The sequence below is a fragment of the Anomaloglossus baeobatrachus genome, chromosome 7 (assembly GCF_048569485.1).
Source record: "Anomaloglossus baeobatrachus isolate aAnoBae1 chromosome 7, aAnoBae1.hap1, whole genome shotgun sequence".
Taxonomy (NCBI): domain Eukaryota; kingdom Metazoa; phylum Chordata; class Amphibia; order Anura; family Aromobatidae; genus Anomaloglossus; species Anomaloglossus baeobatrachus.
In genome coordinates, this window is record NC_134359.1 from 236,541,315 (window position 1) to 236,568,064 (window position 26,750).

The 26,750-nt window shown below is 51.2% G+C and overlaps 1 protein-coding gene across 1 annotated transcript in view; it reads right to left on the reverse strand.

Moving 5' to 3' along the window:
• NDE1 (nudE neurodevelopment protein 1) overlaps positions 1 to 26,750 on the reverse strand; it is a 77,496-nt gene that overhangs the window by 5,431 nt on the left and 45,315 nt on the right. The window contains exons 5-6 of the mRNA XM_075319123.1: positions 8,424 to 8,560; positions 479 to 658 (exon numbers count right to left, since the gene is read on the reverse strand). Coding sequence (XP_075175238.1) covers positions 479 to 658; positions 8,424 to 8,560 — 317 coding nt within the window. The remainder of the gene's footprint in view (positions 1 to 478; positions 659 to 8,423; positions 8,561 to 26,750) is intronic.

Genomic DNA, 26,750 nt, shown 5'->3' on the forward strand with positions numbered 1-26,750 from the left:
CAATGACGTGACAGTCTGGTTTTTCAAATTTGATCATTAGAGAAAAACCTAGATTTCCTGATGATGAGAGGGAGATTGATTCGATCTGGCACAGGACAAAAAGGTAGGAACAATTGCAGCCAATCACACTGCTCCTTAATTATCCAAAAGGACTTTGTAAAAATATATTGGTGAGGTGATTGGTGGTACCTTCTACACATTTTACTTGGATTTAATGGGATAAATCCCTCCACTATGTCTATTCATTTGAAGCAGGCAAATTAGCTTACATAATAATCCATACTATGGAAACAAATGATTGGAAATTCAAAAAACCAGGGGAAAGTCAAGATGCCCAAACACATTAGACCACAAATTAGAGGGCTTGTCCAACTAAGACCTTGAACACTGATCCATTATGGCTTGCTATTCCGGATCACTTCTCCCTATAATGAAGCCATGATAGCAGGTGCTCCTAGTCCGACAGCGGTCTACTTACTTTTCCTGATTTGCATTGGAGAGCCGAGACCAGAGATAGTCCCCCTGTGACCCACAGGAGTTGATGGTACAGACATGGATGCTTGGACGGCCGTGTCTATACGTACACTTTCCGGGATAACGCTGGTGCTAAGTTTAATTATCTCCTGCTTCTGCTGAACGGCTAATTCTTGTCGCAAGTCTAAAAGTCACGGGAAAACAAGATGAGGAATTCTAAAGTAGTTAAAGGCACATAATTGTACAGGATCAGATTCTCAAAAGGGCACTAAAAAAAAAGATGAAGAAAATGCAAGAATTGTGTTTTTTTTGAGTTGCCATGCACTACAAAAAAAAAAAAAAAAAAAAAAAAAAAAAAAAAAAGAAAAAATTTGCAATTAAAAAAATAAAGCACCCTCACATAGATTATCATAAAAAGTTTATGCCTCTGAAAATGGAGACAGATTTTTTTCTCTTCTTGACCTATTACCGACATTGGACGTACTGGTTACATCTTTCCTCATGTCAGTATACTCACTGTCAGCTGCCCGCGACAGCAGTGAGTTCCACACTTGTCAGCTGATTTAAACATCTGATGTGCGGCTATCAGGCACGAGTGGATCCGCTCTCCACTCGTGCCTATTAACCCCTTGCACCCCGCTGTCAAAATGTGACAGCGTGGTGTACAACCCAGCCGCGGTGAGCACTCACTCACCCAGCTCCATCGGAAGTCAAAACAATGCAAACCGCATAAGACTGGATCCTTTTGAACGCATGCAAACGTAACTGTTATTTTACAGGATCCTTTCACTTGCAGTTTATGGGCGGGCATTGGAGTCATGTGATCTTGGAGAGAGAGCGCGAGATTACCCTTAATTAAAATACTGCAAGTTACGGGATCCTCACTGTACCGCACGGAACCGCATGAGAACACATGTTGACACGAGTTCATTGCAAATGCATAGAAATGAAAACGCATTTGTACTGTATACGTTTTTCCATTAAAAAAAACGTTCAGGGCGCATGTGTGAAAACGTATTGTGAAAGCACCCTAAACTGCATAGCAGCAAAAAAATTCCAAACCCCAAACTTAGTTTTTGGTTGCCGCAAATTGTCAAAAATGCGATAACAGGTGATAAAAAACGTAGCAGCACAAAAATGGTACCTTTAAAAAGAGTCAGCACGAGACGCAAAAAATAAGCCATAATTGAGTCAAAGATCCCGAAAAATGAGAACGCTACGGCTTTTGGAAAACTGTGCAATAAGTGTGCCACTTTTTTTGGACAAACGTCTGAAGTTTTTTTTAAAAACTTAGAAAACAGTAAACCTATACATGTCTGGTGTCTACAAACTGGCACCGACCTGAGGCATCATAGTGGCACATCAGTTTGACCATATAGTGAACCTGGTGAATAAAATATCCCAAAAACAATCATGCAAGCGCACTTTTTTTTTTTCCAATTTTTCAGTACACTATATGGTAAAACTCATGGTTTCAATTAAAAGTACAACTCATCTCGCAAAAAATAATCCCTCCCATGGCAAGATTGACAGAAAAATAAAAACAAAAAAAAAAACAAAAAGAAGGGAATTTTGTTTACTTACCGTAAATTCCTTTTCTTCTAGCTCCAATTGGGAGACCCAGACAATTGGGTGTATAGCTACTGCCTCCGGAGGCCGCACAAAGTACTACACTTAAAAGTGTAAGGCCCCTCCCCTTCTGGCTATACACCCCCCCGTGGGAGCACGGGTCCCTCAGTTTTAGTGCAAAAGCAAGAAGGAGGAAAGCCAATAACTGTTTCAAAAACAAATTCAATCCGATAAACAATATCGGAGAACGTAACTTATCAACATGAACAACATGTGCACCCGAAACACAAATACCCTAAGAAAAAACAGGGCGGGTGCTGGGTCTCCCAATTGGAGCTAGAAGAAAAGGAATTTACGGTAAGTAAACAAAATTCCCTTCTTCTTTTTCGCTCCTAATTGGGAGACCCAGACAATTGGGACGTCCAAAAGCAGTCCCTGGGTGGGTAAAAGAATACCTCGTGATCGGGCTGTCAGGCAGCCCTTTCTTACAGGTGGGCCACCGCCGCCTGCAGGACTTGTCTACCTAGGCTGGCATCCGCCGAAGCGTAGGTATGCACCTGATAATGCTTGGTAAAAGTGTGCAGACTCGACCAGGTAGCCGCCTGGCACACCTGCTGAGCCGTAGCCTGATGTCGTAATGCCCAGGACGCACCCACGGCTCTGGTAGAATGGGCCTTCAGTCCAGAAGGAGTCGGAAGCCCAGCAGAACGGTAGGCGTGAAGAATTGGTTCCTTGATCCACCGCGCAAGGGTGGATTTGGAAGCTTGCGACCCTTTATGCTGACCAGCGACCAGGATAAAGAGTGCATCCGAACGGCGCAGAGGCGCCGTGCGGGAAATGTAGATCCTGAGTGCTCTCACCAGGTCCAACAGATGCAAACCCTTTTCAAATTGGTGAACTGGATGCGGACACAAAGATGGTAAAGTGATATCCTGATTGAGATGAAAGGAAGATACCACCTTGGGAAGAAACTCTGGAATTGGACGCAGTACTACCTTGTCTTGGTGAAACACCAGGAAGGGAGATTTGCAAGATAACGCCGCCAGCTCTGACACTCTCCGAAGAGACGTGACCGCCACCAGAAAAGCCACTTTCTGTGAAAGCCGAGAAAAGGAAATCTCCTTCATAGGCTCGAAAGGTGGCTTCTGGAGAGCAATTAGAACCTTGTTCAGATCCCAGGGTTCCAATGGCCGCTTGTAAGGGGGAACGATATAACAAACCCCTTGCAGGAACGTGCGTACCTTAGGAAGTCGCGCCAGGCGCTTCTGAAAGAATACGGATAGCGCAGAGACTTGTCCTTTAAGGGAGCTAAGCGACAAACCGTTTTCCAACCCAGACTGCAGGAAGGAAAGAAAAATAGGCAATGCAAATGGCCAGGGAGAAACTCCCTGAGCAGAGCACCAAGATAAGAATATCTTCCACGTTCTGTGGTAGATCTTGGCGGAGGATGGTTTCCTAGCTTGTCTCATGGTGGCAACATCATGAGATAAACCTGAGGTCCCTAGGATCCAGGACTCAATGGCCACACAGTCAGGTTCAGGGCCGCAGAATTCAGATGGAAAAACGGCCCTTGAGACCGCAAGTCTGGACGGCCTGGTAGCGCCCACGGTTGTCCTACCGTGAGATGCCACAGATCCGGGTACCACGACCTCCTTGGCCAGTCTGGAGCGACGAGAATGGCGCAACGGCAGTCGGACCTGATTTTGCGGAGCACTCTGGGCAACAATGCCAGAGGTGGGAACACATAAGGTAGTCGGAACTGCGACCAATCCTGAACTAAGGCGTCTGCCGCCAGAGCTCGGTGATCGTGAGACCGTGCCATGAAAACCGGGACCTTGTTGTTGTGCAGTGACGCCATCAGGTCGACGTCCGGCATCCCCCAGCGGCGACAGATCTCCTGAAACACGTCCGGGTGAAGGGACCATTCCCCTGCGTCCATGCCCTGGCGACTGAGAAAGTCTGCTTCCCAGTTTTCCACGCCTGGGATGTGAACTGCGGATATGGTGGATGCTGTGTTTTCCACCCACGTCAGAATCCGCCGGACTTCTTGAAAGGCTTGCCGACTGCGTGTTCCCCCTTGGTGGTTGATGTACGCCACCGCTGTGGAATTGTCCGACTGAATCCGGATCTGCTTGCCCTCCAGCCACTGTTGGAAGGCTCGCAGAGCAAGATAGACTGCTCTGATTTCCAGAACATTGATCTGAAGGGTGGACTCTTTCTGAGTCCACGTACCCTGAGCCCTGTGGTGAAGAAACACTGCTCCCCACCCTGATAGGCTCGCATCTGTCGTGACCACCGCCCAGGATGGGGGTAGGAACGACTTTCCTTTTGACAATGAGGTGGGAAGAAGCCACCATCGGAGAGAGTCCTTGGCTGCCTGAGAGAGGGAGACATCCCTGTCGAGGGACGTCGACTTCCCGTCCCATTGGCGGAGAATGTCCCATTGTAGAGGGCGCAGATGAAACTGCGCGAAAGGGACTGCTTCCATTGCTGCCACCATCTTCCCTAGGAAATGCATGAGGCGCCTCAAGGAGTGGGACTGGTTCTGCAGGAGAGATTGCACCCCTGTCTGCAGAGAGCACTGCTTGTCCAGTGGAAGCTTCACTATCGCTGAGAGTGTATGAAACTCCATGCCAAGATATGTTAGTGATTGGGTCGGGGTTAGATTTGACTTTGAAAAGTTGATAATCCACCCGAAACTCTGGAGAGTCTTCAGTGCCACGTCCAGACTGTGTTGGCATGCCTCTTGAGAGGGTGCCTTTATAAGTAGATCGTCCAAATACGGGATCACGGAGTGACCCTGCGAGTGCAGGACTGCTACTACTGCTGCCATGACCTTGGTGAAGACCCGAGGGGCTGTTGCCAGCCCGAAAGGTAACGCTACGAACTGCAGGTGTTCGCTTTCTATAACGAAGCGTAGAAAACGCTGATGCTCTGGCGCAATCGGCACGTGAAGATAAGCATCTTTGATGTCTATTGATGCTAAGAAATCTCCTTGAGACATTGAGGCTATGACGGAGCGTAGAGATTCCATCCGGAACCTCCTGGTTTTTACGTGTTTGTTGAGCAACTTTAGATCCAGGACGGGCCGAAAGGACCCGTCCTTCTTTGGCACCACAAACAGATTGGAGTAAAAACCGTGACCTTGTTCCTGAAGAGGAACGGAAGTCACCACTCCTTCCGCCTTTAGAGCGGCCACCGCCTGCAGCAGAGCATCGGCTCGGTCGGGCGGTGGGGAAGTTCTGAAGAAACGAGTTGGAGGACGAGAGCTGAACTCTATCCTGTACCCGTGAGACAGAATGTCCCTCACCCAACGGTCTTTGACCTGTGACAGCCAAATGTCGCCAAAGCGGGAGAGCCTGCCACCGACCGAGGATGCGGAGAGAGGAGGCTGAAAGTCATGAGGAAGCCGTCTTGGTAACGGTTCTTCCTGCTGTCTTTTTTGGGCGTGACTGAGTCCGCCAAGAATCTGAGCCTCTCTGATCCTTTTGAGTCCTTTTGGACGAGGAGAATTGGGACCTGCCTGAGCCTCGAAAGGACCGAAAACCAGACTGACCCCTCCTTTGTTGGGGCTTGTTTTGTCTGTGTTGAGGTAAGGATGAATCCTTACCCTTGGAGTGTTTAATGATTTCATCCAAACGCTCCCCAAACAATCGGTCACGAGAAAAAGGCAAACTGGTTAAGCACTTCTTGGAAGCAGAATCTGCCTTCCATTCTCTCAACCACAGGGCTCTGCGCAAAACCACGGAGTTGGCTGACGCCACCGCCGTACGGCTCGTAGAGTCCAGGACAGCATTAATCGCGTAAGACGCGAATGCAGACATTTGAGAGGTCAATGGTGCCACCTGCGGGGCAGATGTACGTGTGACCGAGTCGACTTGTATAAGCCCAGCTGAAATGGCTTGGAGTGCCCATACGGCTGCAAAAGCTGGCGCCAACGACGCTCCAATAGCTTCATAGATGGATTTCAGCCAGAGCTCCATCTGCCTGTCAGTGGCATCTTTAAGTGCCGCTCCATCTTCTACTGCAACTAAAGATCTAGCTGCAAGCCTGGAGATTGGAGGGTCCACCTTGGGACACTGGGTCCAACCCTTGACCACGTCAGGGGGAAAAGGATAGCGTGTATCTTTAAGCCGTTTAGAAAACCGCTTCTCAGGATAAGCGTGGTGTTTCTGGATTGCATCTCTAAAGTCAGAGTGGTCCAGAAAAGTGCTTAATTTACGCTTGGGATATCTGAAATGGAATTTCTCCTGCTGTGAAGCTGCCTCCTCCGCAGGAGGAGCTGGCGGGGAAATATCTAACATCCTATTGATGGACGCTATAAGATCATTCACTATGGCGTCACCATCCGGTGTATCCAGATTGAGAGCGGACCCAGGATCAGAATCTTGATCAGTTACATCCGCCTCATCACCCATAGATTCGTCCCGCTGGGATCCTGACCAGTGAGACGAAGTTGAGGGCCCCTCATAACGAGCCCGCTTAGGTTGTCTGGGACTGTCGTCCGAGTCAGAATCGTCACCCTGGGGTGCATGTGACACCCCCGGAGCTTGGAAGTGTTCCAGCTGAGGGGGGCCAGGGAGCAATGATGCCACAGTGTCCATGGTCTGAGTTACTGGTCTAGACTGCAATGTTTCAAGAATCTTTGACATGGTCATAGACAATCTGTCAGCAAAAGCTGCAAACTCCGTTCCTGTCACCTGGACAGCATTCACAGGTGGTACACTCTGGGTCACGTCCAGCAGAGGCCCCGGCTGTGCAAGTTGCACAGGGGCCGAGCACTGCACACAATGGGGGTCAGTGGAACCTGCCGGTAGAGCAGCCCCACATGCGGTACAGGCAGCATATAATGTCTGTGCCTTGGCACCCTTGCGTTTTGCGGACGACATGCTGTTGCCTCCTTGTAATCTAGGAGGGTATATAGCCGAGAATCACCAGCGACCGTACAGTACAAAGTATTTGCAAACACAAAATACTCAGTATACAAACGGCACAAGTGGGGGTGAGCCCTTGAGGGCTGCTTACCGCCCGCTGAAAAGCGGGTATGAGGCCGTAGAATCCCGTGTCTGGGTCTCCCTGTCTCCCCTCTGCAGCTCAGCGTGCAGGCAGGAATGGCTGCCGGCGTTCTGTGAAGAGGGGCGGACCGTGGGCGTGCCACAAACAAAGTGCGGGAAACTGCGTCCTACTGTGCCTGGTGTGAGGGCTGGAGTATGTAAAAAAGACTCCAGCCCTCAGCGCTGATGCTCTGTACAGCGTCCCGCCCTCCTCCTGACTGGCAGGTGCGGAGGCGGGAACGAACGAACGAACTAGGCCGCAAAAGCCGGGGAGTGTAGTAATAAGCGCGGCCGTGATATATGCACGGCCAGCGCGGAAGTCCCCGGCGCACCACAAGTCCCAGCCGCGTCGCAGTCCCAGCGGCCGGCGCGACCGTTCTCCCTGAGTCTACCCACTCAGCTAAGCTGAAGTGAGGAAATGGCACAAGCGCAGCAGCGCTGTTGTCCCCGGCGCACTAACACACCCAGCAATGCTGCGGTGTGCGCGCGTATGCACGGGGACACAGAGTACCTTGACGGAGCAGGGCCATGTCCCTGACGATACTCAGCTCCATATCCAGCGGCTTCTCCAGGGGCTGCGGATGGAGCACGGTCTCAGTGCCTGGAGACCGGTAAAATCCCACTTCGCCCAGAGCCCTAATGGGGATGGGGAAGGAATCAGCATGTGGGCTCCAGCCTCCGTACCCGCAATGGGTACCTCAACCTTAACAAGCACCACCGACAGAAAGTGGGGTGAGAAGGGAGCATGCTGGGGGCCCTGTATGGGCCCTCTTTTCTTCCATCCGACATAGTCAGCAGCTGCTGCTGACTAAATAGTGGAGCTATGCGTGCGTGTCTGACCTCCTTCGCACAAAGCAAAAGCTGAGGGACCCGTGCTCCCACGGGGGGGGGGGGGTGTATAGCCAGAAGGGGAGGGGCCTTACACTTTTAAGTGTAGTACTTTGTGCGGCCTCCGGAGGCAGTAGCTATACACCCAATTGTCTGGGTCTCCCAATTAGGAGCGAAAAAGAAACACATTTTTACAGAATTGTGTTTTGAAACATGTCAATGCACTTCAAATTTTTGAATACATTGTTTGGTAAAATGAATGATGCCATTCAAAACTAAAAAAAAAAAAACAAAAAACAAAAAAAAAAAAAACATCCTCAAGACTACACACTCGAAAGTTAAAGTTATGGTTCTTGGAAGAAGAGGAGGACGAAAAATATATAACAAAAAAAAAAAAAACAAACAAAGACAAAACAATCCGCATCATATAGGGGCTGCAAAGGCTTCTACATTGGATTGGCAGAGGTCCCAAGTATATTCTTAGGATTAATATCTTACCGCGAGTTTCATCCTTTAGCCTCTGGATACACTCAAGATGATTTTCCTTTTCATCAAGTTCACTTTCAAGAAAGGCATTTCTCTCAATCGCTTGATTTAAGCGAAGCTCAAAATCCTCCAAGGAAATGATCGTTGCTCTGTGGAAAGCACCAAACCAGATGAAGTGGAATATTTCAGAATAAAAATCGGTCAGAGAACATGTCACACAATGATAGTGGTATAAGGGCATAAAAATAATAATAAATAAATAATAAAATTCATAATCATCATCTTTACACTTTCCGAGGCTAACCTATGTAGAGGAGGAGCTGCTGAGCCCTAACCCTAAGGGTACACGCCTTGCACAATACACTTGCATTGAGCGCGCCGGAAGCAGCCTAGTCCAATTCTGGTGGGGATTCTGCATAACGCATACCGCGGTAACATGATTGCCATTCCCAGTGTTGACATGGGAGAATTCTCAGTGTGCGATGTGAGGACTAACAAGTCTGCAGTCACAGAGTGTCACTTTAGACCAGAACACCCCTTTAAAGTATTTACAGCAGAAATTCCTGCGTAAAAAACACAAAAGAAGGGAATTTTGTTTACTTACCGTAAATTCCTTTTCTTCTAGCTCCAATTGGGAGACCCAGACAATTGGGTGTATAGCTATTGCCTCCGGAGGCCACACAAAGTATTACACTTAAAAGTGTAAGGCCCCTCCCCTTCTGGCTATACACCCCCAGTGGGATCACTGGCTCACCAGTTTTAGTGCCAAAGCAAGAAGGAGGAAAGCCAATAACTGGTTTAAAGACCAATTCAATCCGAGGAAACATCGGAGAACTGAACCATACCACATGAACAACCTGTGTACCCGAAAAAACAGAAAAACCCCGAGAAAACAGGGCGGGTGCTGGGTCTCCCAATTGGAGCTAGAAGAAAAGGAATTTACGGTAAGTAAACAAAATTCCCTTCTTCTTTTTCGCTCCTAATTGGGAGACCCAGACAATTGGGACGTCCAAAAGCAGTCCCTGGGTGGGTAAAAGAATACCTCGTGATAGGGCCGTCAAACAGCCCTTTCCTACAGGTGGGCAATCGCCGCCTGAAGGACTTATCTACCTAGGCTGGCGTCTGCCGAAGCGTAGGTATGCACCTGAAAATGCTTGGTAAAAGTATGCAGACTCAATCAGGTAGGTGCCTGACACACCTGCTGAGCCGTAGCCTGGTGCCGTAATGCCCAGGATGCACCCACGGCTCTGGTAGAATGGGCCTTCAGCCTTGAGAGAACCAGAAGCCCAGTAGAACTGTAGGTTTCAAGAATTGGTTCCTCGATCCCCCGAGCCAGGGTGGATTCAGAAGCTTGCGACTGTTTACGCCGACCAGCGACAAGGACAAAGAGTGCATCCGGGTGGCGCAGGAGCGCCATGCGGGAAGTAGAACCTGAGTGCTCTCACCAGAACCAACAGATGCAAATCCTTCTGAAATTGATGGACTGGACGAGGACACAAAGAAGGTGAGGTGATATCCTGATTGATATGAAAGTGGGATACCACCTTAGGGAGAAATTCCGGAATCGGACGCAGAACTACCCTGTCCTGGTGAAGGACCAGGAAGGGAGATTTGTATGAGAGCGTTGCTAGCTCGGAAACTCTCCTAAGAGACGAGACCGTTACTAGAAGGCCACTTCCCGAGAAAAGCGGGAAGGGAGACCTCTTTCAAAGGCTCGAAAGGCGGCATCTGGAGAGCAATTAGAACCTTGTTCAGATCCCAGGGCTCTAACGGCCGCTTGTACGGAGTGCTGAGACGACAAACTCCCCGTAGGAACGTGCGTACCTGAGGAAGTCGTTTCTGAAAAAATACAGATAGCGCTGAGACTTGTCCCTAAAGGGAACTGAGCGACAACCCTTTTTCCAACCTAGATTGCAGGAAGGAAGGAAACATAGACGATGCAACCGGCCAGGGAGAAACACCCTGCGCCGAGCACCGAGATAAGAATATCTTCCACGTCCTGTGGTCAATCTTGGCGGACGTTGGTATGCTAGCCTGTCTCATGGTGGCAACCACGTCCTGAGGTAATCCTGACGACACTAGGTTCCAGGACTCAATGCCACACCATCAGGTTGAGGGCCGTAGAATTCAAATGGAAGAATGGCCCTTGAGACAGCCAGTCTGATTGGTCTGGTAGTGCCCCCGGTTAGCCTACCGTGAGGCACCACAGAACCGGGAACCACAACATCCTCGGCCAATCTGTAGCGACGAGGATGGCGCGGCCGCAGTCGGTCCTGATCTAGCGCAGCACTCTGGGCAACAATGCCAGAGGTGGCACATAAGGTAGCTGGAACTGCGACCAATGCTGAACTAAGGCGTCTGCCGCCAGAGCTCGATGATTGTGAAACCGTGCCATGAAGCTGGCACATTGTTGTTGTGCCGTGACGCCATTAGATCGACGTCCGGCCTCTGTCAGCGGCGCCAGATCTCCTGAAACCCGTCCGGGTGAAGAGACCATACCCTTTCGGCCACACCCCGGCGACTTAGGAAGTCAGCTTCCTAGTTTTCCACGCCTGGGATGTGAACTGTGGATATGGTGGATGCCGTGTCTTCCACCCACATCAGAACCTGCCGGACTTCCTGGAAGGCTTGCCGGTTGCGCGTTCTTCCTTGGTGGTTGATGTATGCCACCGCTGTGGAGTTGTCCGACTGAAGTCGGATTTGCTTGCTGTCCAGCTGCTGTTGGAAGGTTTGTAGGGCAAGATACACTGCTCTGTGTTCAAGAACATTGATCTGAAGGGTGGACTCTTGCTGAGTCCACGTACCCTGAGCGCTGTGGTGGAGAAAAACTGCTCCCCACCCTGATAGACTCGCGTCTGTCGTAACTATCGCCCAGGATGGGGATAGGAAGGACCTTCTTTTTGACCATGAGGTGGGAAGAAGCCACCACCGTAGAGATTCCTTGGCCGCCTGAGAAAGAAAGACGACTCTGTTGAGGGAGGTCGACTCCCCGTCCCATTGGCGGAGAATGTCACATTGTAGTGGACGCAGATGAAACTGCGCGAAAAGAACTGCCTCCATTGCTACCATCTTACGTAGGAAGTGCATGAGGCGTCTCAATGTGTGCGACTGGTTCTTAAAGAAGAGATTGCAGCCCGTAGTGAATGCTGTTTGTCTAGCGGAAGCTTCACTATCGCTGAGAGAGTATGAAACTCCATGCCTAGATATGTTAGCGATAGGGTCGGGGTCGGATCTGACTTCAAAAAGTTGATGATCCACCCAAAACTCTAGAGAGTCTCCAGCGCAACGTTCGGGCAGTGTCGGCATGTTTCCTAAGAGAGTGCCTTGACAAGTAGATCGTCTAAATATGGGATCACAGAGTGACCCTGAGAGTGCAGGACTGTGACTACTGCTGCCCTGACCTTGGCGAAGACCAGTGGGACTGTCGCTAGCCGGAAGGTAGAGCTACGAACAGAAGGTGTTCGTCTGCTATAACGAAGCGTAGAAACGCTAGTGCTCTGGATCAATCGGCACGTGTGGATAAGCATCCTTGATGCCTAATGATGCTAGGAAATCTCCTTGGGACATTGAGGCGATGACATGGCGGAGGGATTCCATCCGGAACCGCCTGGTGTCCACGAGCTTGCTGAGCAGTTTTAGATCCAGAACGGGACGGAACGGCCCGTTCTTATAGGCACCGCAAATAATTTGGGGTAAAAACCGTGACCTTGTTCCTGAAGAGGAACGGGGGTCATCACTCTTTCTGCCTATAGAGTGCACCCTGTTTGCAGAAGAGCAGCGGCTCGGCCGGGAGGTGGAGAAGTTCTGAAGAATCGAGTTGGAGGACGAGAAGTGAGCTCTATCCTGTACCCGTGAGACAGAATGTCTCACACCCAACGGTCATTGACCTATGGCAGCTAAATATCGCCAAGGCGGGTGAGCCTGCTACCGACCGAGGATGCGGAGAGGAGGCCGCAAGTCATGAGGAAGCCGCCTTGGAAGCGGGTTTTCAGACTGTCTCTTTTTTGGGCGTGACTGAGCCCGCCAAGAATCTGAGCTCCTCTGATCCTTTTGAGTCCACATTGGACGAGGAAAAATGGGACCTGCCCGAGCCTCGAAAAGACCGAAACCACGACTGCCTCCTGCTCTGTTGGGGTTTGTTGTGTCCGGGCTGAGGAAGAAGGGAATTTTGTTTACTTACCGTAAATTCCTTTTCTTCTAGCTCCAATTGGGAGACCCAGACAATTGGGTGTATAGCTATTGCCTCTGGAGGCCACACAAAGTATTACACTTAAAAGTGTAAGGCCCCTCCCCTTCTGGCTATACACCCCCAGTGGGATCACTGGCTCACCAGTTTTAGTGCCAAAGCAAGAAGGAGGAAAGCCAATAACTGGTTTAAAGACCAATTCAATCCGAGGAAACATCGGAGAACTGAACCATACCACATGAACAACATGTGTACCCGAAAAAACAGAAAAACCCCGAGAAAACAGGGCGGGTGCTGGGTCTCCCAATTGGAGCTAGAAGAAAAGGAATTTACGGTAAGTAAACAAAATTCCCTTCTTCTTTGTCGCTCCATTGGGAGACCCAGACAATTGGGATGTCCAAAGCAATCCCTGGGTGGGTAAAAGAATACCTCATGATAGGGCCGTCAAACGGCCCTCTCCTACAGGTGGCCAACCGCCGCCTGAATGACTTATCTACCTAGGCTGGCGTCTGCCGAAGCGTAGGTATGCATCTGATAATGCTTGGTAAAAGTAAGTAGACTCGACCAGGTGGGTGCCTGACACACCTGCTGAGCCGTAGCCTGGTGCCGTAATGCCCAGGATGCCCCCACGGCTCTGGTAGAATGGGCCTTCGGCCTTGAGAGAAGCAGAAGCCCAGTAGAACTGTAGGTTTCAAGAATTGATTCCTCGATCCCCCGAGCAAGGGTGGATCTGGAAGCTTGCGACTGTTTACGCCGACCAGCGACAAGGACAAAGAGTGCATCCGGGTGGCGCAGGAGCGCCATGCGGGAAGTAGAACCTGAGTGCTCTCACCAGAACCAACAGATGCAAATCTTTCTGAAATTGATGGACTGGACGAGGACACAAAGAAGGTGAGGTGATATCCTGATTGATATGAAAATGGGATACCACCTTAGGGAGAAATTCCGGAACCGGACGCAGAACTACCCTGTCCTGGTGAAGGACCAGGAAGGGAGTTTGTATGAGAGCGTTGCTAGCTCGGAAACTCTCCTAAGAGACGAGACCGTTACTAGAAGGCCACTTCCCGTGAAAAACGGGAAGGGAGACATCCTTCAAAGGCTCGAAAGGCGGCATCTGGAGAGCAATTAGAACCTTGTTCAGATCTCAGGGCTCTAACGGCCGCTTGTACGGAGTGCTGAGAAGACAAACTCCCCGTAGGAACGTGCCCTGAGGAAGTCGTCGTTTCTGAAAAAATACAGATAGCGCTGAGACTTGTCCCTAAAGGGAACTGAGCGACAACCCATTTTCCTACCTAGATTGCAGGAAGGAAGGAAACATAGACGATGCAACCGGCCAGGGAGAAACACCCTGCGCCGAGCACCGAGATAAGAACATCTTCCACGTCCTGTGGTCAATCTTGGCGGACGTTGGTATGCTAGCCTGTCTCATGGTGGCAACCACGTCCTGAGGTAATCCTGACGACACTAGGTTCCAGGACTCAATGCCACACCATCCGGTTGAGGGCCGTAGAATTCAAATGGAAGAATGGCCCTTGAGACAGCCAGTCTGATTGGTCTGGTAGTGCCCCCGGTTAGCCTACCGTGAGGCACCACAGAACCGAGTACCACAACATCCTCGGCCAATTTGTAGCGACGAGGATGGCGCGGCCGCAGTCGGTCTTGATCTAGCGCAGTACTCTGGGCAACAATGCCAGAGGTGGCACCTAAGGTAGCTGGAACTGCGACCAATGCTGAACTAAGGCGTTTGCCGCCAGAGCTCGATGAATTGTGAAACCGTGCCATGAAGCTGGCACATTGTTGTTGTGCCGTGACGCCATTAGATCGACGTCCGGCCTCTGTCAGCGGCGCCAGATCTCCTGAAACCCGTCCGGGTGAGGAGACCATACTCTTTCGGCCACACCTCAGCGACTTAGGAAGTCAGCTTCCTAGTTTCCACACTTGGGATGTGAATTGTGGATATGGTGGATGCCGTGTCTTCCACCCACATCAGAACCTGCCGGACTTCCTGGAAGGCTTGCCGGTTGCGCGTTCTTCCTTGGTGGTTGATGTATGCCACCGCTGTGGAGCTGTCCGACTGAAGTCGGATATGCTTGCTTTCCAGCCGCTGTTGGAAGGTTTGTAGGGCAAGATACACTGCTCTGTGTTCAAGAACATTGATCTGAAGAGTGGACTCTTGCTGAGTCCACGTACCCTGAGCGCTGTAGTGGAGAAAAACTGCTCCCCACCCTGATAGACTCGCGTCTGTCGTAACTATCGCCCAGGACGGGGATAGGAAGGACCTTCTTTTTGACCAAGAGGTGAGAAGAAGCCACCACCGTAGAGATTCCTTGGCCGCCTGAGAAAGAACGACGACTCTGTTGAGGGACGTCGACTCCTCGTCCCATTGGCGGAGAATGTCCCATTGTAGTGGACGCAGTAAAACTGCGCGAAAGGAACTGCCTCCATTGCTACCATCTTACGTAGGAAGTGCATGAGGCGTCTCAATGTGTCTAGCGGCAGCTTCACTATCGCTGAGAGAGTAAGAAACTCTATGCCTAGATATGTTATCGATAGGGTCGGGGTCGGATCTGACTTTAAAAAGTTGATGATCCACCCAAAACTCTAGAGAGTCTCCAGCGCAACGTTCGGGCAGTGTTGGCAAGTTTCCTAAGAGAGTGCCTTGACAAGTAGATCGTCTAAATACGGGACCACAGAGTGACCCTGAGAGTGCAGGACTGTGACTACTGCTGCCCTGACCTTGGCGAAGACCAGTTGGACTGTCGCTAGCCGGAAGGTAGAGCTACGAACAGAAGGTGTTCGTCTCCTATAACGAAGCGTAGAAACGCTAGTGCTCTGGATCAATCGGCACGTGTGGATAAGCATCCTTGATGCCTAATGATGCTAGGAAATATCCTTGGGACCTTGAGGCGATGACATCGCGGAGGGATTCCATCCGGAACCGCCTGGTGTCCACGAGCTTGCTGAGCATTTTTAGATCCAGAACGGGACGGAACGGCCCGTTGTTATAGGTACCGCAAAGAATTTGGGGTAAAAACCGTGACCTTGTTCCTGAAGAGGAACGGGGGTCATCACTCTTTCTGCCTATAGAGTGCACCCTGTTTGCAGAAGAGCAGCGGCCCGGCCGGGAGGTGGAGAAATTCTGAAGAATCGAGTTGGAGGACGAGAAGTGAGCTCTATCCTGTACCCGTGAGACAGAATGTCTCACACTCAATGGTCATTGACCTATGGCAGCTAAATATCGCCAAGGCGGGAGAGCCTGCTACCGACCGAGGCCGCAAGTCATGAGGAAGCCGCCTTGGAAGCGGGTTTTCAGACTGTCGCTTTTTTTGGGCGAGACTAAGCCCGCTAAGAATCTTAGCTCCTCTGATCCTTTTGAGTCCACATTGGACGAGGAAAAATGGGACCTGCCCGAGCCTCGAAAAGGCCGAAAACCCCGACTGCCTCTTGCTCTGTTGGGGTTTGTTGTGTCCGGGCTGAGGAAAGGATGAATCCTTACCCCTGGACTGTTTAATGGTTACATCCAACGCTCACCAAACAGTCGGTCAGCAGAAAAAGGCAACTGGTTAGGCAACCTTTTTTTGGAAGCAGAATCTGCCTTCCATTCACTTAACGAGCAGACCAGGCTCTGCTTAAAAACACGGAGTAGCGGAGGCTACCGCCGCACGGTTCGCAGAGTCCAGGACAACCTGAATCGCGTAAGAAGCAAATGCAGACATTTGAGAGGTTAAGGATGCCACCTGCGGCACAGATGTACGTGTAACCGTGTCAATCTGTGTAAGACAAGCTGAAATAGCTTGGAGTGCCCCAAGGGAGAGAATGCCGGAGCCAACGGTGCGCCGACAGCCTCATAGATGGCTTTCAACCAGAGATCCATCTGTCTGTCAGTGGCATCTTTGAGTTTGCAGTTCCATCTCCCACTGCAACTATGGATCTAGCTACAAGCCTGGAGATTGGAGGATGCCGCTCGGGACATTGGGTCCAGTCCTTGACCAAGTCAGGGGACAGGGATAACGTGTATCCTAAGCCGTTTGGAGAAGCGCATATCTGGATAAGTGTGGTGTTCCTGGACTGCCTCTCTGAAGGCAGAGTGGTCCAGAAAAATACGTGAAGCTGACTCCTCCACTGGAGGAGCTGTGAGAAATAACCCACATTCTATAGATGGACGCTATAAGATTATTTACTATGGCGTCACAATCAGGTGTATCCAGATTGAGAGCGGTCTCAGGATCAGAATCCTGAGCCGCTACTTCCGCCTCATTACACAGCGAGTCCTTCTGTTAGGACCCTGATGAAACCGAGGCCGCTCATAGCGAGCCCACTTAGGCTGTCTGGGACTGACGTCCGTGCAGAGCCGCGACTCTGGGATGCGTGTGACATTCCCGGAGCTGTTAGTTATTCACACTGAGGGGGGCCATGGATCAACGATTCAACAGTGCCCATATTGTGAGAGACATGTCCGGACTGCTAGGCTTCTAGTATCATAGCCATAGTCTCAGAAAAACTGTCAGTAAATACTGCAGACACCGTCCTCATCCCCTGGCCATTAGTGCATACAATGGGAGTCTATGTAACCTGCCGGCCGTATAGCCGTACATGCTGTACCAGCTGTATAGAAAACCATGTGGTTCTGCACCTTTGTTTTACACAGAGAATATGCTGATAACTCCTCCGCATAATCCAGGAGGGTATATACAACGTGCAACCAAACAGTGCAATGTATATAGTACAAGCATATCTATAAGTGCACTTCTGCACTAGTGGGGTTAGCACCACAGGTGCTGCTTAACGCCTGTTGCAGCGATTGTGTGACTATCAGAATGCCAGGGTCTTCCACACTTGTCTCTGTATCGTACAGAAACTGACACTAATGGCTGCCGGTGTCCTTGTAGAGAAGGAAGCCGTGGGCGTGCCTGAGAAAGTGCGGGAATCCGGATTCACAGTGCACACAGAGAGAGGGGTGGAGTATGCAAAACATACTCCAGCTCTGAGCGCTGCTGTGCTATGCAGCGTCACGCCCCTACCCTGACTGTCAGGGCTGTGGGCGGTAACGAAGGGAGACTAGGCCCAGAAGCCGGGAACTCGAGTTAACAGCGCGGCCGCCGTAAAAGCGCGGGCCGCGCTGAAGTCCCCGGCGCACCACAAGTGCCAGCCGCGCCGCAGTTCCAGCGGCCGGCGCCCGATTCATAGAAATGGCCAGCGTCCCGCCCCTCTCCTGACTGGCAGGTCTGGGGGCGGGAACGAACGGAAGCAGGCCGCAAAAGCCGGGGACTCTAGTTATCAGCGCGGCCGCCGTAAAAGCGCAGGCCGCGCTGAAGTCCCCGGCGCACTACAAGTGCCAGCCGCGCCGCAGTCCCAGCGGCCGGCGCGACCAATTCCCATAAGTGAGCCTGCTTCAGCGAAGCTGAATGAGGCCATGGCACAGGCGCCGCAGCGCTGATGTCCCCCGGCGCACTACAACACCCAGCATGCTGCGGTGTGAGCGCCAAATGCACGGGGACACAGAGTACCTTGAGGAAGCAGGGCCATGTCCCTGATGTACTCCGCTCCATCCAGCATCTTCTCCAGGGGCTGTAGATGGAGCACGGTCTCAGTGCCTGGAGACCGGTAAATCCCACTTCACCCAGAGCCCTGTAAAAAGGGATGGGGAAGGAATCAGCATGTGGGCTCCTGCCGCCGTACCCGCAATGGGTACCTCAACCTTACAAACACCTCCGACATACAGTGGGGTGAGAAGGGAGCATGCTGGGGACACTATATGTGTCCTCTTTTCTTCCATCCGACATAGTCAGCAGCTGCTGCTGACTAAAAAGTGGAGCTATGCGTGGATGTGTTGCCTCCTTCGCACAAAGCACAAAAACTGGTGAGCCAGTGATCCCACTGGGGGTGTATAGCCAGAAGGGGAGGGGCCTTACACTTTTAAGTGTAATACTTTGTGTGGCCTCCAGAGGCAATAGCTATACACCCAATTGTCTGGGTCTCCCAATGGAGCGACAAAGAAAGGATGAATCCTTACCCCTGGACTGTTTAATGGTTACATCCAAACGCTCACCAAACAGTCGGTCAGCAGAAAAAAGGCAACTGGTTAAGCAACCTTTTTTGGAAGCAGAATCTGCCTTCCATTCACTTAACGAGCAGACCAGGTTCTGCTTAAAAACACGGAGCAGCGTAGGCTACTGCCGTACGGTTCGCAGAGTCTAGGGCAACCTGAATCGCGTAAGAAACAAATGCAGACATTTGAGAGGTTAAGGATGCCACCTGCGGCACAGATGTACGTGTAACCGTGTCAATCTGTGTAAGACAAGCTGAAATAGCTTGGAGTGCCCCAAGGGTGAGAATGCTGGGGCCAACGGTGCGCCGACAGTCTCATAGATGGATTTAGACCAGAGATCCATCTGTCTGTCAGTGGCATCTTTAAGTGCAGCTCCATCTCCCACTGCAACTATGGATCTAGCTACAAGCCTGGAGATTGGAGGATGCCGCTTGGGACACTGGGTCCAGTCCTTGACCACGTCAGGGGGCAGGGATAACGTGTATCCTAAGCCGTTTGGAGAAGCGCATATCTGGATAAGTGTGGTGTTCCTGGACTGCCTCTCTGAAGGCAGAGTGGTCCAGAAAAATACGTGAAGCTGACTCCTCCACTGGAGGAGCTGGGTGAGAAATAACCAACATTCTATTGATGGACGCTATAAGATTATTCACTATGGCGTCACCATTAGGTGTATCCAGATTGAGAGCGGTCTCAGGATCAGAATCCTGAGCCGCTACTTCCGCCTCATTACACAGAGAGTCCTTCTGCTAGGACCCTGATGAAACCGAGGGCCGCTCATAGTGAGCCCGCTTAGGCTGTCTGGGACTGACGTCTGTGCAGAGCCGTGACTCTGGGATGCGTGTGACATTCCCGGAGCTGTTAGTTGTTCACACTGAGGGGGGCCATGGATCAATGATTCAACAGTGCCCATGTTGTGAGAGACATGTCCGGACTGCTAGGCTTCTAGTATCATAGCCATAGTCTCAGAAAATCTGTCAGTAAATACTGCAGACACCGTCCTCATCCTCTGGCCATTAGCAGAGACTCCGGCTGAGTTAGACATAATGGGGGTCTATGTAACCTGCCGGCCGTATAGCCGTACATGCTGTACCGGCTGCATAGAAAAACATGTGGTTCTGCACCTTTGTTTTACACAGAGAATATGCTGATAACTCCTCCGCACAATCCAGGAGGGTATATACAACGTGCGACCAAACAGTGCAATGTATATAGTACAAGCATATCTATAAGTGCACTTCTGCACTAGTGGGGTTAGCACCACAGGTGCTGCTTAACGCCTGTTGCAGCGATTGTGTGACTATCAGAATGCCAGGGTCTTCCACACTTGTCTCTGTATCGTACAGAAACTGACACTAATGGCTGCCGGCGTCCTTGTAGAGAAGGAGCCGTGGGCGTGCCTGAGAAAGTGCGGGAATCCGGTTTCACAGTGCACACAGTGAGAGGGGTGGAGTATGCAAAACATACTCCAGCTCTCAGCGCTGCTGTGCTATGCAGCGTCACGCCCCTACCCTGACTGTCAGGCCTGTGGGCGGTAACGAAGGGAGACTAGGCCCAGAAGCCGGGGACTCGAGTTAATAAGCGCGGCCGGCATATCAGTGCTGGCCGGCGCGGAAGTCCCCGGCGCACCACAAATCCCAGCGGCGCCTTAAATAAAAGTGGCAGCGGCGGTTAGCGCAGTAGTCACCCAATACACTAACACACCCAGCAACGCTGTGGTGTGCGATGGCACTAGTGCGGACAGCGCCGCTGTCCCTGGCGCACTAACACACCCAGCAGTGCTGCCGTGTGTCTGCGCGGTCCCCACAGGGACACAGAGTACCTCCATGTAGCAGGGCCATGTCCCTGAAGATACTCCGCTCCATGTCCAGCAGATACCAGGGGCTGTGGATGGAGCACGGTCTCAGTGCCTGGAGACCGATAGAATCCCACTTCACCCAGAGCCCTGTAAAAAGGGATGGGGAAGGAAGCAGCATGTGGGCTCCAGCCTCCGTACCCCCAATGGGTACCTCAACCTTAACAAACACCTCCGACATGAAGTGGGGTGAGAAGGGAGCATGCTGGGAGCCCTGTATGGGCCCTCTTTTCTTCCATCCGACATAGTCAGCAGCTGCTGCTGACTAAACAGTGGAGCTATGCGTGGATGTGTTGCCTCCTTCGCACAAAGCACAAAACTGGTGAGCCAGTGATCCCACTGGGGGTGTATAGCCAGAAGGGGAGGGGCCTTACACTTTTAAGTGTAATACTTTGTGTGGCCTCCGGAGGCAATAGCTATACACCCAATTGTCTGGGTCTCCCAATTAGGAGCGAAAAAGAAATGCTGCGTAAAATATGTACATTTTGTGTGAAATGTGTGAAAAAAAACTTGAATGAAAAAAAAAAAAAAAAGCAACATGTGCAAGAGATTTCTGAAATCTTATTCACTTTGCTGGTACCGGAAACTAGTGTTCTTATATAGCAGTTGTGGTGCAGAAATTTCCGCAGCAAAACAATTAAAGGGAATCTGTCCATAAGATCAACCCTTCTCAGCAGTCTATATGGGCACGTAGGTCATAGGAAGCTGAATAAAAAGGACACCTTGATATCTGCAATCTGATGTCTTCTTACAGAGGAATCCACGTTTTTCTTATATGTAAATGAGCTGATCTATGGACACTGATCTGTATGAGAATCAGACTCCAGAGCTTATTTTAAATAAAAGGCGGAATTACCAGCGTGATGTGTGATGGCCGCTCTCCTGAACTCACTGCAGAGCTGTATGTGATTATTACTGACATCTGCAGGCTCCTCTCAGCTTCAGTCTCTATCTCACAGGTAACTGGTGTTGTAATGTTGTTGCAATAAAGCAGAGCTGTGAGAACTGCAGCTGCTAATTTGTTTGTAAAAGGACAGTTCAGCTTTAAAAAGGTAAGGTGTCGCGGTTTATTTTTGTATTAAAAATAGTGATTATGAAATCAAGTATTTTTAATACAAAATTAAAATCGCAGCTTTAGTTTTTATTTAATTCTAATTTTACTGAAGGCACTGGGGGCTGCCATGCTGGATTTGATGTGTGTGTGTGTAAAGACAGTTAATCACTCCTTTATGGCAGCCCTGGTATATAGAGAACAGTGGTCGGGATCCGACCCGTCAGTAACGTTACAGTGGGCGTCTGCTGTGACCTGGACGCGCCCCCTGGGCTAGGAGGGAGGAGATCGGCGCCATCATTGTGGAGCTCACAGCTATGCTGTTTGCTCCACTTTACCTCTGTCAACCGCCGGGATGTAAAGAACGCCCCCCCCCCACTAGGAATGGTCTCGAGTTGCAAGCGGTAGACCTCCTGGATCACAGAGCAAATCCAGCGAGCCAGCGTTGCCTATGAAGCTGCCTCTCCTTTCTTAGGCCTTTCAAGAATGACAAACAAGGAGTCTATGTTCCTAAAGGGGCTGTCCTAGGTACGTAATATCCGAGAGCCCTCACAAGGTCTAGCGAATATAGAACCCTTTCCACCCCATGGACTGGGTGTGGACAAAAGGAAGGCAGAACAATGTCCTCGTTCATATGAAACGGGGAAGTAACCTTCGGAAAAAAAGATCCGAAAGGGGGCGTAGAACCACCTTGTCCTGATGAAAGATCAGAAAGGGTTCGCGGCAAGAGAGTGCTGCCAGTTCCGAAACTTGTCTGATGGACGTAATCGCCACTAAGAATATTACCTTCCAGGAGAGAAAAGCAAGAGAAGATTCCTTAAGAGGTTCAAAAGGGGACCTCTGGATACCGTCCAAAACAAGATTGAGGTCCCATGGGTCCAGCGACCGTTTATACAGGGAAACTAGATGGGAAACACCCTTGAGGACAGTCTTGACTTGCGGATTGCAAGCTAGGCGGTATTGATAGAATATCGAGAGAGATGAAACCTGCCCCTTAAGGGAGCTGAGGGCCAACCCCCTTTTGCAACCTGACTGCAAAAAAAAAAAAAAAAAAAAAAAAAAAACACAAGAATTCTGGGGATCGCCAGAGGCATAGGTTGGACATTAGATTCCCTGCACTGGGAAAGGAAAGTTTTCCACGTACGGTGGTAAAAACGGGATGAAGGCCGGCTTTCGGGCACTGTGCATGGTGGAGATGACCGCAGGAGAGAATCTCGCTCTTGCTAAAGTCCAGGTCTCAATGGCCAGGCCGTCAGCTTCAGGGCTCTGGAGTTCTGATGGGAAATGGGCCCTTGGGTCAGCAAGTCTGGGATGCTTACGAGGCGCCATGAGCAATTGTACTAATTCAGCTTACCAGGCGCACCTGGGCTAGTCCGGTGCTATTAGTATCACCGGGACTCCTTCTGCCTTGATCTTCCTGATTACTCGCGGCAGCAGGGGCAGAAGCGAAAAACATGTAAGGCAGATGGAAACGACTTCAGAAGACCAGAGCATCCGCGCCAATGGACTGTGGATCACGTGACCTGGCTAAGAACGCGGGTACCTTTGCGTTCAACCTTGAGGCCATTAGATCCACGTCTGGTGTACTCCAGTGAGTGCAGATGTGTGGGAACACTTCTGGGTGGAGAAACCACTCTCCGGCAGCCAGTCCTTGGCGACTTAGAAGGTCCGCTGCCCAGTTCTCTACTCCCGGTATGTGTAACGCTGAAAACACAGACCCCCGCCGATTCGGCCCAGGTGAGGATCCTGAGGACCTCGAGATAAGCTGTCTTGCTGCTGGTACCTCCCTGCCGATTGACCTACACCACAGCTGTTGCATTGTCCAATTGGACCCGAATCAAACAACCTGCTAGCAGAAGGGGGGAATGACCTGAGCGCGAGAAGATCGCGCTGATTTTCAGGATAATTTCTGGGAAGGGAAGACTCCTGGGGTGTCCATTGTCCCGAAGCAGTGTGGAGCCAGTACGCTGCTCCCCAGACTAAGAGGCTGACGTCCGTGGTCAGGAGTAGCCAGTCCACTTGGGGGAGAAAAACTCCCTCTCGATATGGAAGAGGACTGAAGCCACCAGCAAAGCGCATACCTGACTGAAGGTGTCAGGTGAAAAGTTCATCCAAGGAAAAGGGGCTCTTGTCCCAGGCAGCTAGAAGCGCAAGCTGCAGTGGGCGGTGGTGTGGGTAAGCAAGCAGCACTGCCTCTATAGCCGCCGCTATCCTACCTAGCACTCTCATACTGAATCGTAGGGAGCGAGAGGAGTATGTAGAGGGCAGTGTACCGCTTGTTGTAGAGGGCAGTGTACCGCTTGTTGTAGAGCAGTCGCCTACTCTTGAGGGGAAAATATCAAGCCCCGAAGAGTGTCCAGGGACATGGCCAGGGAGGTGACGGATTTTGACTGGACCGGGGATGATTTGACTGGAGTCAGAAGCCGCCCCAAGCGGGATAGGGTGCCCACAGAGATATGCACGCTGGTTGAGCCTTTGATGAGGAGGTCATCCAAGCAAGGCAGAACAGCCACTCTCCTGGCGTGAAGGGCACTCATGGCGGCCGCCATGACCTTAGTTAAGACCCTTGGTGCTGTGGCAGAGCCGAGGGTAGGGCCACAAACGAAAAAAAAAAAGTCCTGAACCGCGAAGCGGAGGAACCTCTGGTGAGCTGGAGCGATGGGTATGTGCAGGTACACGTCCCTGATAGCTAGGGAGGCAAGGAATTCTCCTTCGACCATAAAAAGGTAATAATGGACTCTAAGAAGTCCATTCTGAATCTCCTTACGTGCACATGTTTGCTCAGGTGTTAGAGGTGCAGGATGGGACGAACTGACCCGTCCTTCTTTGGGGACCACGAGAGGTTAGAATAGAAGGCCTTGAACCTCTCGCCGTCCGGAACAGGTACCATCACCCCCGCCGTTTGGAGGGAGTGGATTGCTGAGGAGAAGGCCTCGTGGTGTTTTGGAGCCTTCGGGGGGGAAGGGGGGGGGGGGGGTTTGAGAGAAAAGACCGACCAGGGGATCAGGTCCAGAATTCAATGTGGTAACCGGAAGACACAAGGTATCACACCTATTTGTTGTCTGAGGCGGCGGCCCAGATGGAGGGGGACGAGACTCCTTGGTCTTCGTCTAGACTGCCAGGACGAGGTGGACTCAAGGAGGGCTGAGAAGGTCGGGCCCTGCGTGTCTAGTAAAAAAACATCCTGGGCTAGAGTTGGGGGAGGGAGGTACTTTTCCTCCCGTGGTGTCAGACAAAAGAGCCTGTCCAGACGATCGGTAAACCATCGGTCTGGAAAGGAGTACTGTGAGAGGCTTCTTAGAGATAGAGTCCGCTCTCCATTATCGGAACCAGAGGGCCTTACGGATGGCTATGGTATTTGAGGCGGCAATAACTGTGCAGGTAGCAGCGCCGAGGGAGGCCTGCATGAGGTACTCTGCTACCGCAGCAATGTGAACGGTTACATCTGTGAGGGTCTGAGGGAACCTGGTAGTCCTGGTGCCTGTGCGACCCACACAGAAGGGGAGAGGGACCCGCGGCCTCGAGGCAGAGCGATCGAGCTGCTCCACTTGTCTGTCTGTCTGACGGGTCCTTGAAGGAGGATCCATCAAGTAAAAGACAGGAGGGTCCTTCAGGCAGGCGGAAGCCGGGTGAGGGTCCACCGAGGCTGGATCAGCCCAGCCCTTAGAGACAGCTAAACCAAAAGGGGTACCAGGACTTCATGAGTTTACGGATACCAAAGCGACGTTAAAATCCCCTTTTTTTTTTTTTTAAAGGTTTCTTCACCCTTTTAAAAGGAGACTGCAGGGTCATTAATAGTGGATGGGAGATCTTCCACATGCAGAGTTTTGGTTGATTGCTGCAATAAGTCCATCGCAGCTTGATCGCTCAGGGAGGTTGAAACCAAGGAATCATCCCGGTACAAACATCATTCCCCTTCCTCCGGCTCCTCAGAGACCGCGGAACATGTGGGAGAACCCCATCTGTGCACCCCAGAGGCAGAACCATGGGGGTCATGCCCATTTTCTGATCTGCAATCGGTGAAGCAGAGGGCTGATTCTTATCAGAAGGACCCTCTATAGAGGTGTCATCAGGCTGCGTTCTGTCTAGGGGCCCCGAGGAGTGTAGGACGATGTTGCATAGCTAGCACAAGGTTCTGGGAACTGTGCCCATTCCGAGGGACTGGGAGCCGTAGGCTCTGGGCTGGCAGCGATTGCTGCGGTGGTGGCAGAGGGAGGGGGGGGGGTGTAATGGGTAAGCTACAGGGGCACCGGACTCACAGAAGGAAGAGGTGCTATCATCCCCTAGTAGCTCAGCGTCTAATAGTTGTTGCTGTAGTTGTGCAGGGCATAAAACATGTGACTGTAGCCCCTGGCTGATGAGCCACAAACTGATTGTAATGAGGGTGCAATGCTCTGCATAGCTAATATGCAAGTGGGCTATAACTCACCCAGAACACCGATAGCCCTTCCCCCCCCTCCTCCTGTGTCACAGTTCCTGTGGGAAGGAGGAAGCCAGCTCTGAGACACGCCCTCAGGCTGATCACAACAAGAGGGAGCAATGCTCTGCAGATCCTGTGTGAGGGGGGGGCGTGGCTTATCGAGTGTTGGAGGGGACGGGGCTTAGCTCTGACATGAAGGCATGAGAAAATATAACCAGAAAAAAAAAAACAAAAACAAAAAAAAAAAAAAAAAAACACAAATGGTGGGAAGGGACTCCCCTTCCCCCTCCAGCCCTGCACAACAATGGTGGACAGAAAAAACTCTAAAGTCTACCACAGCTGCGGCTGCACTGAGTCCTGGGAGCTCTCCCCTCCCCCTGCCACAGGTGGAATGCTATGTAGGAGTCTGCAATCACAGCCCATGTGCATCCAGTCAGTGTGACCTTTGCTCCAATTTCCTGTCAGGGAGCCAGTGTGTGCAGATTCTGACGCCTGCTGTGCCCGGTCACAGAACGTGTATCAACTCAGAGCCTGCCAGAGGGACTGAGGAAGTTTTCATCTGCTCTGAGCTCTGGAAAAATCGGAATGATCTCACCTCAGCTCCTGTGGAGATGGCAGTCTGATGGAGATGGCAGTCTGATGCCTTGTCACACTTTGTGCAGAACGTGTATTAACTCAGAGCCTGCAAGAGGGGCTGAGGAAGTTTTTATCTGCTCTGGGCTCTGGAAAATCAGTGCCATGAGACCTGTCGTCCAGTGAGTAACAGCCCAGGATCCAGCGA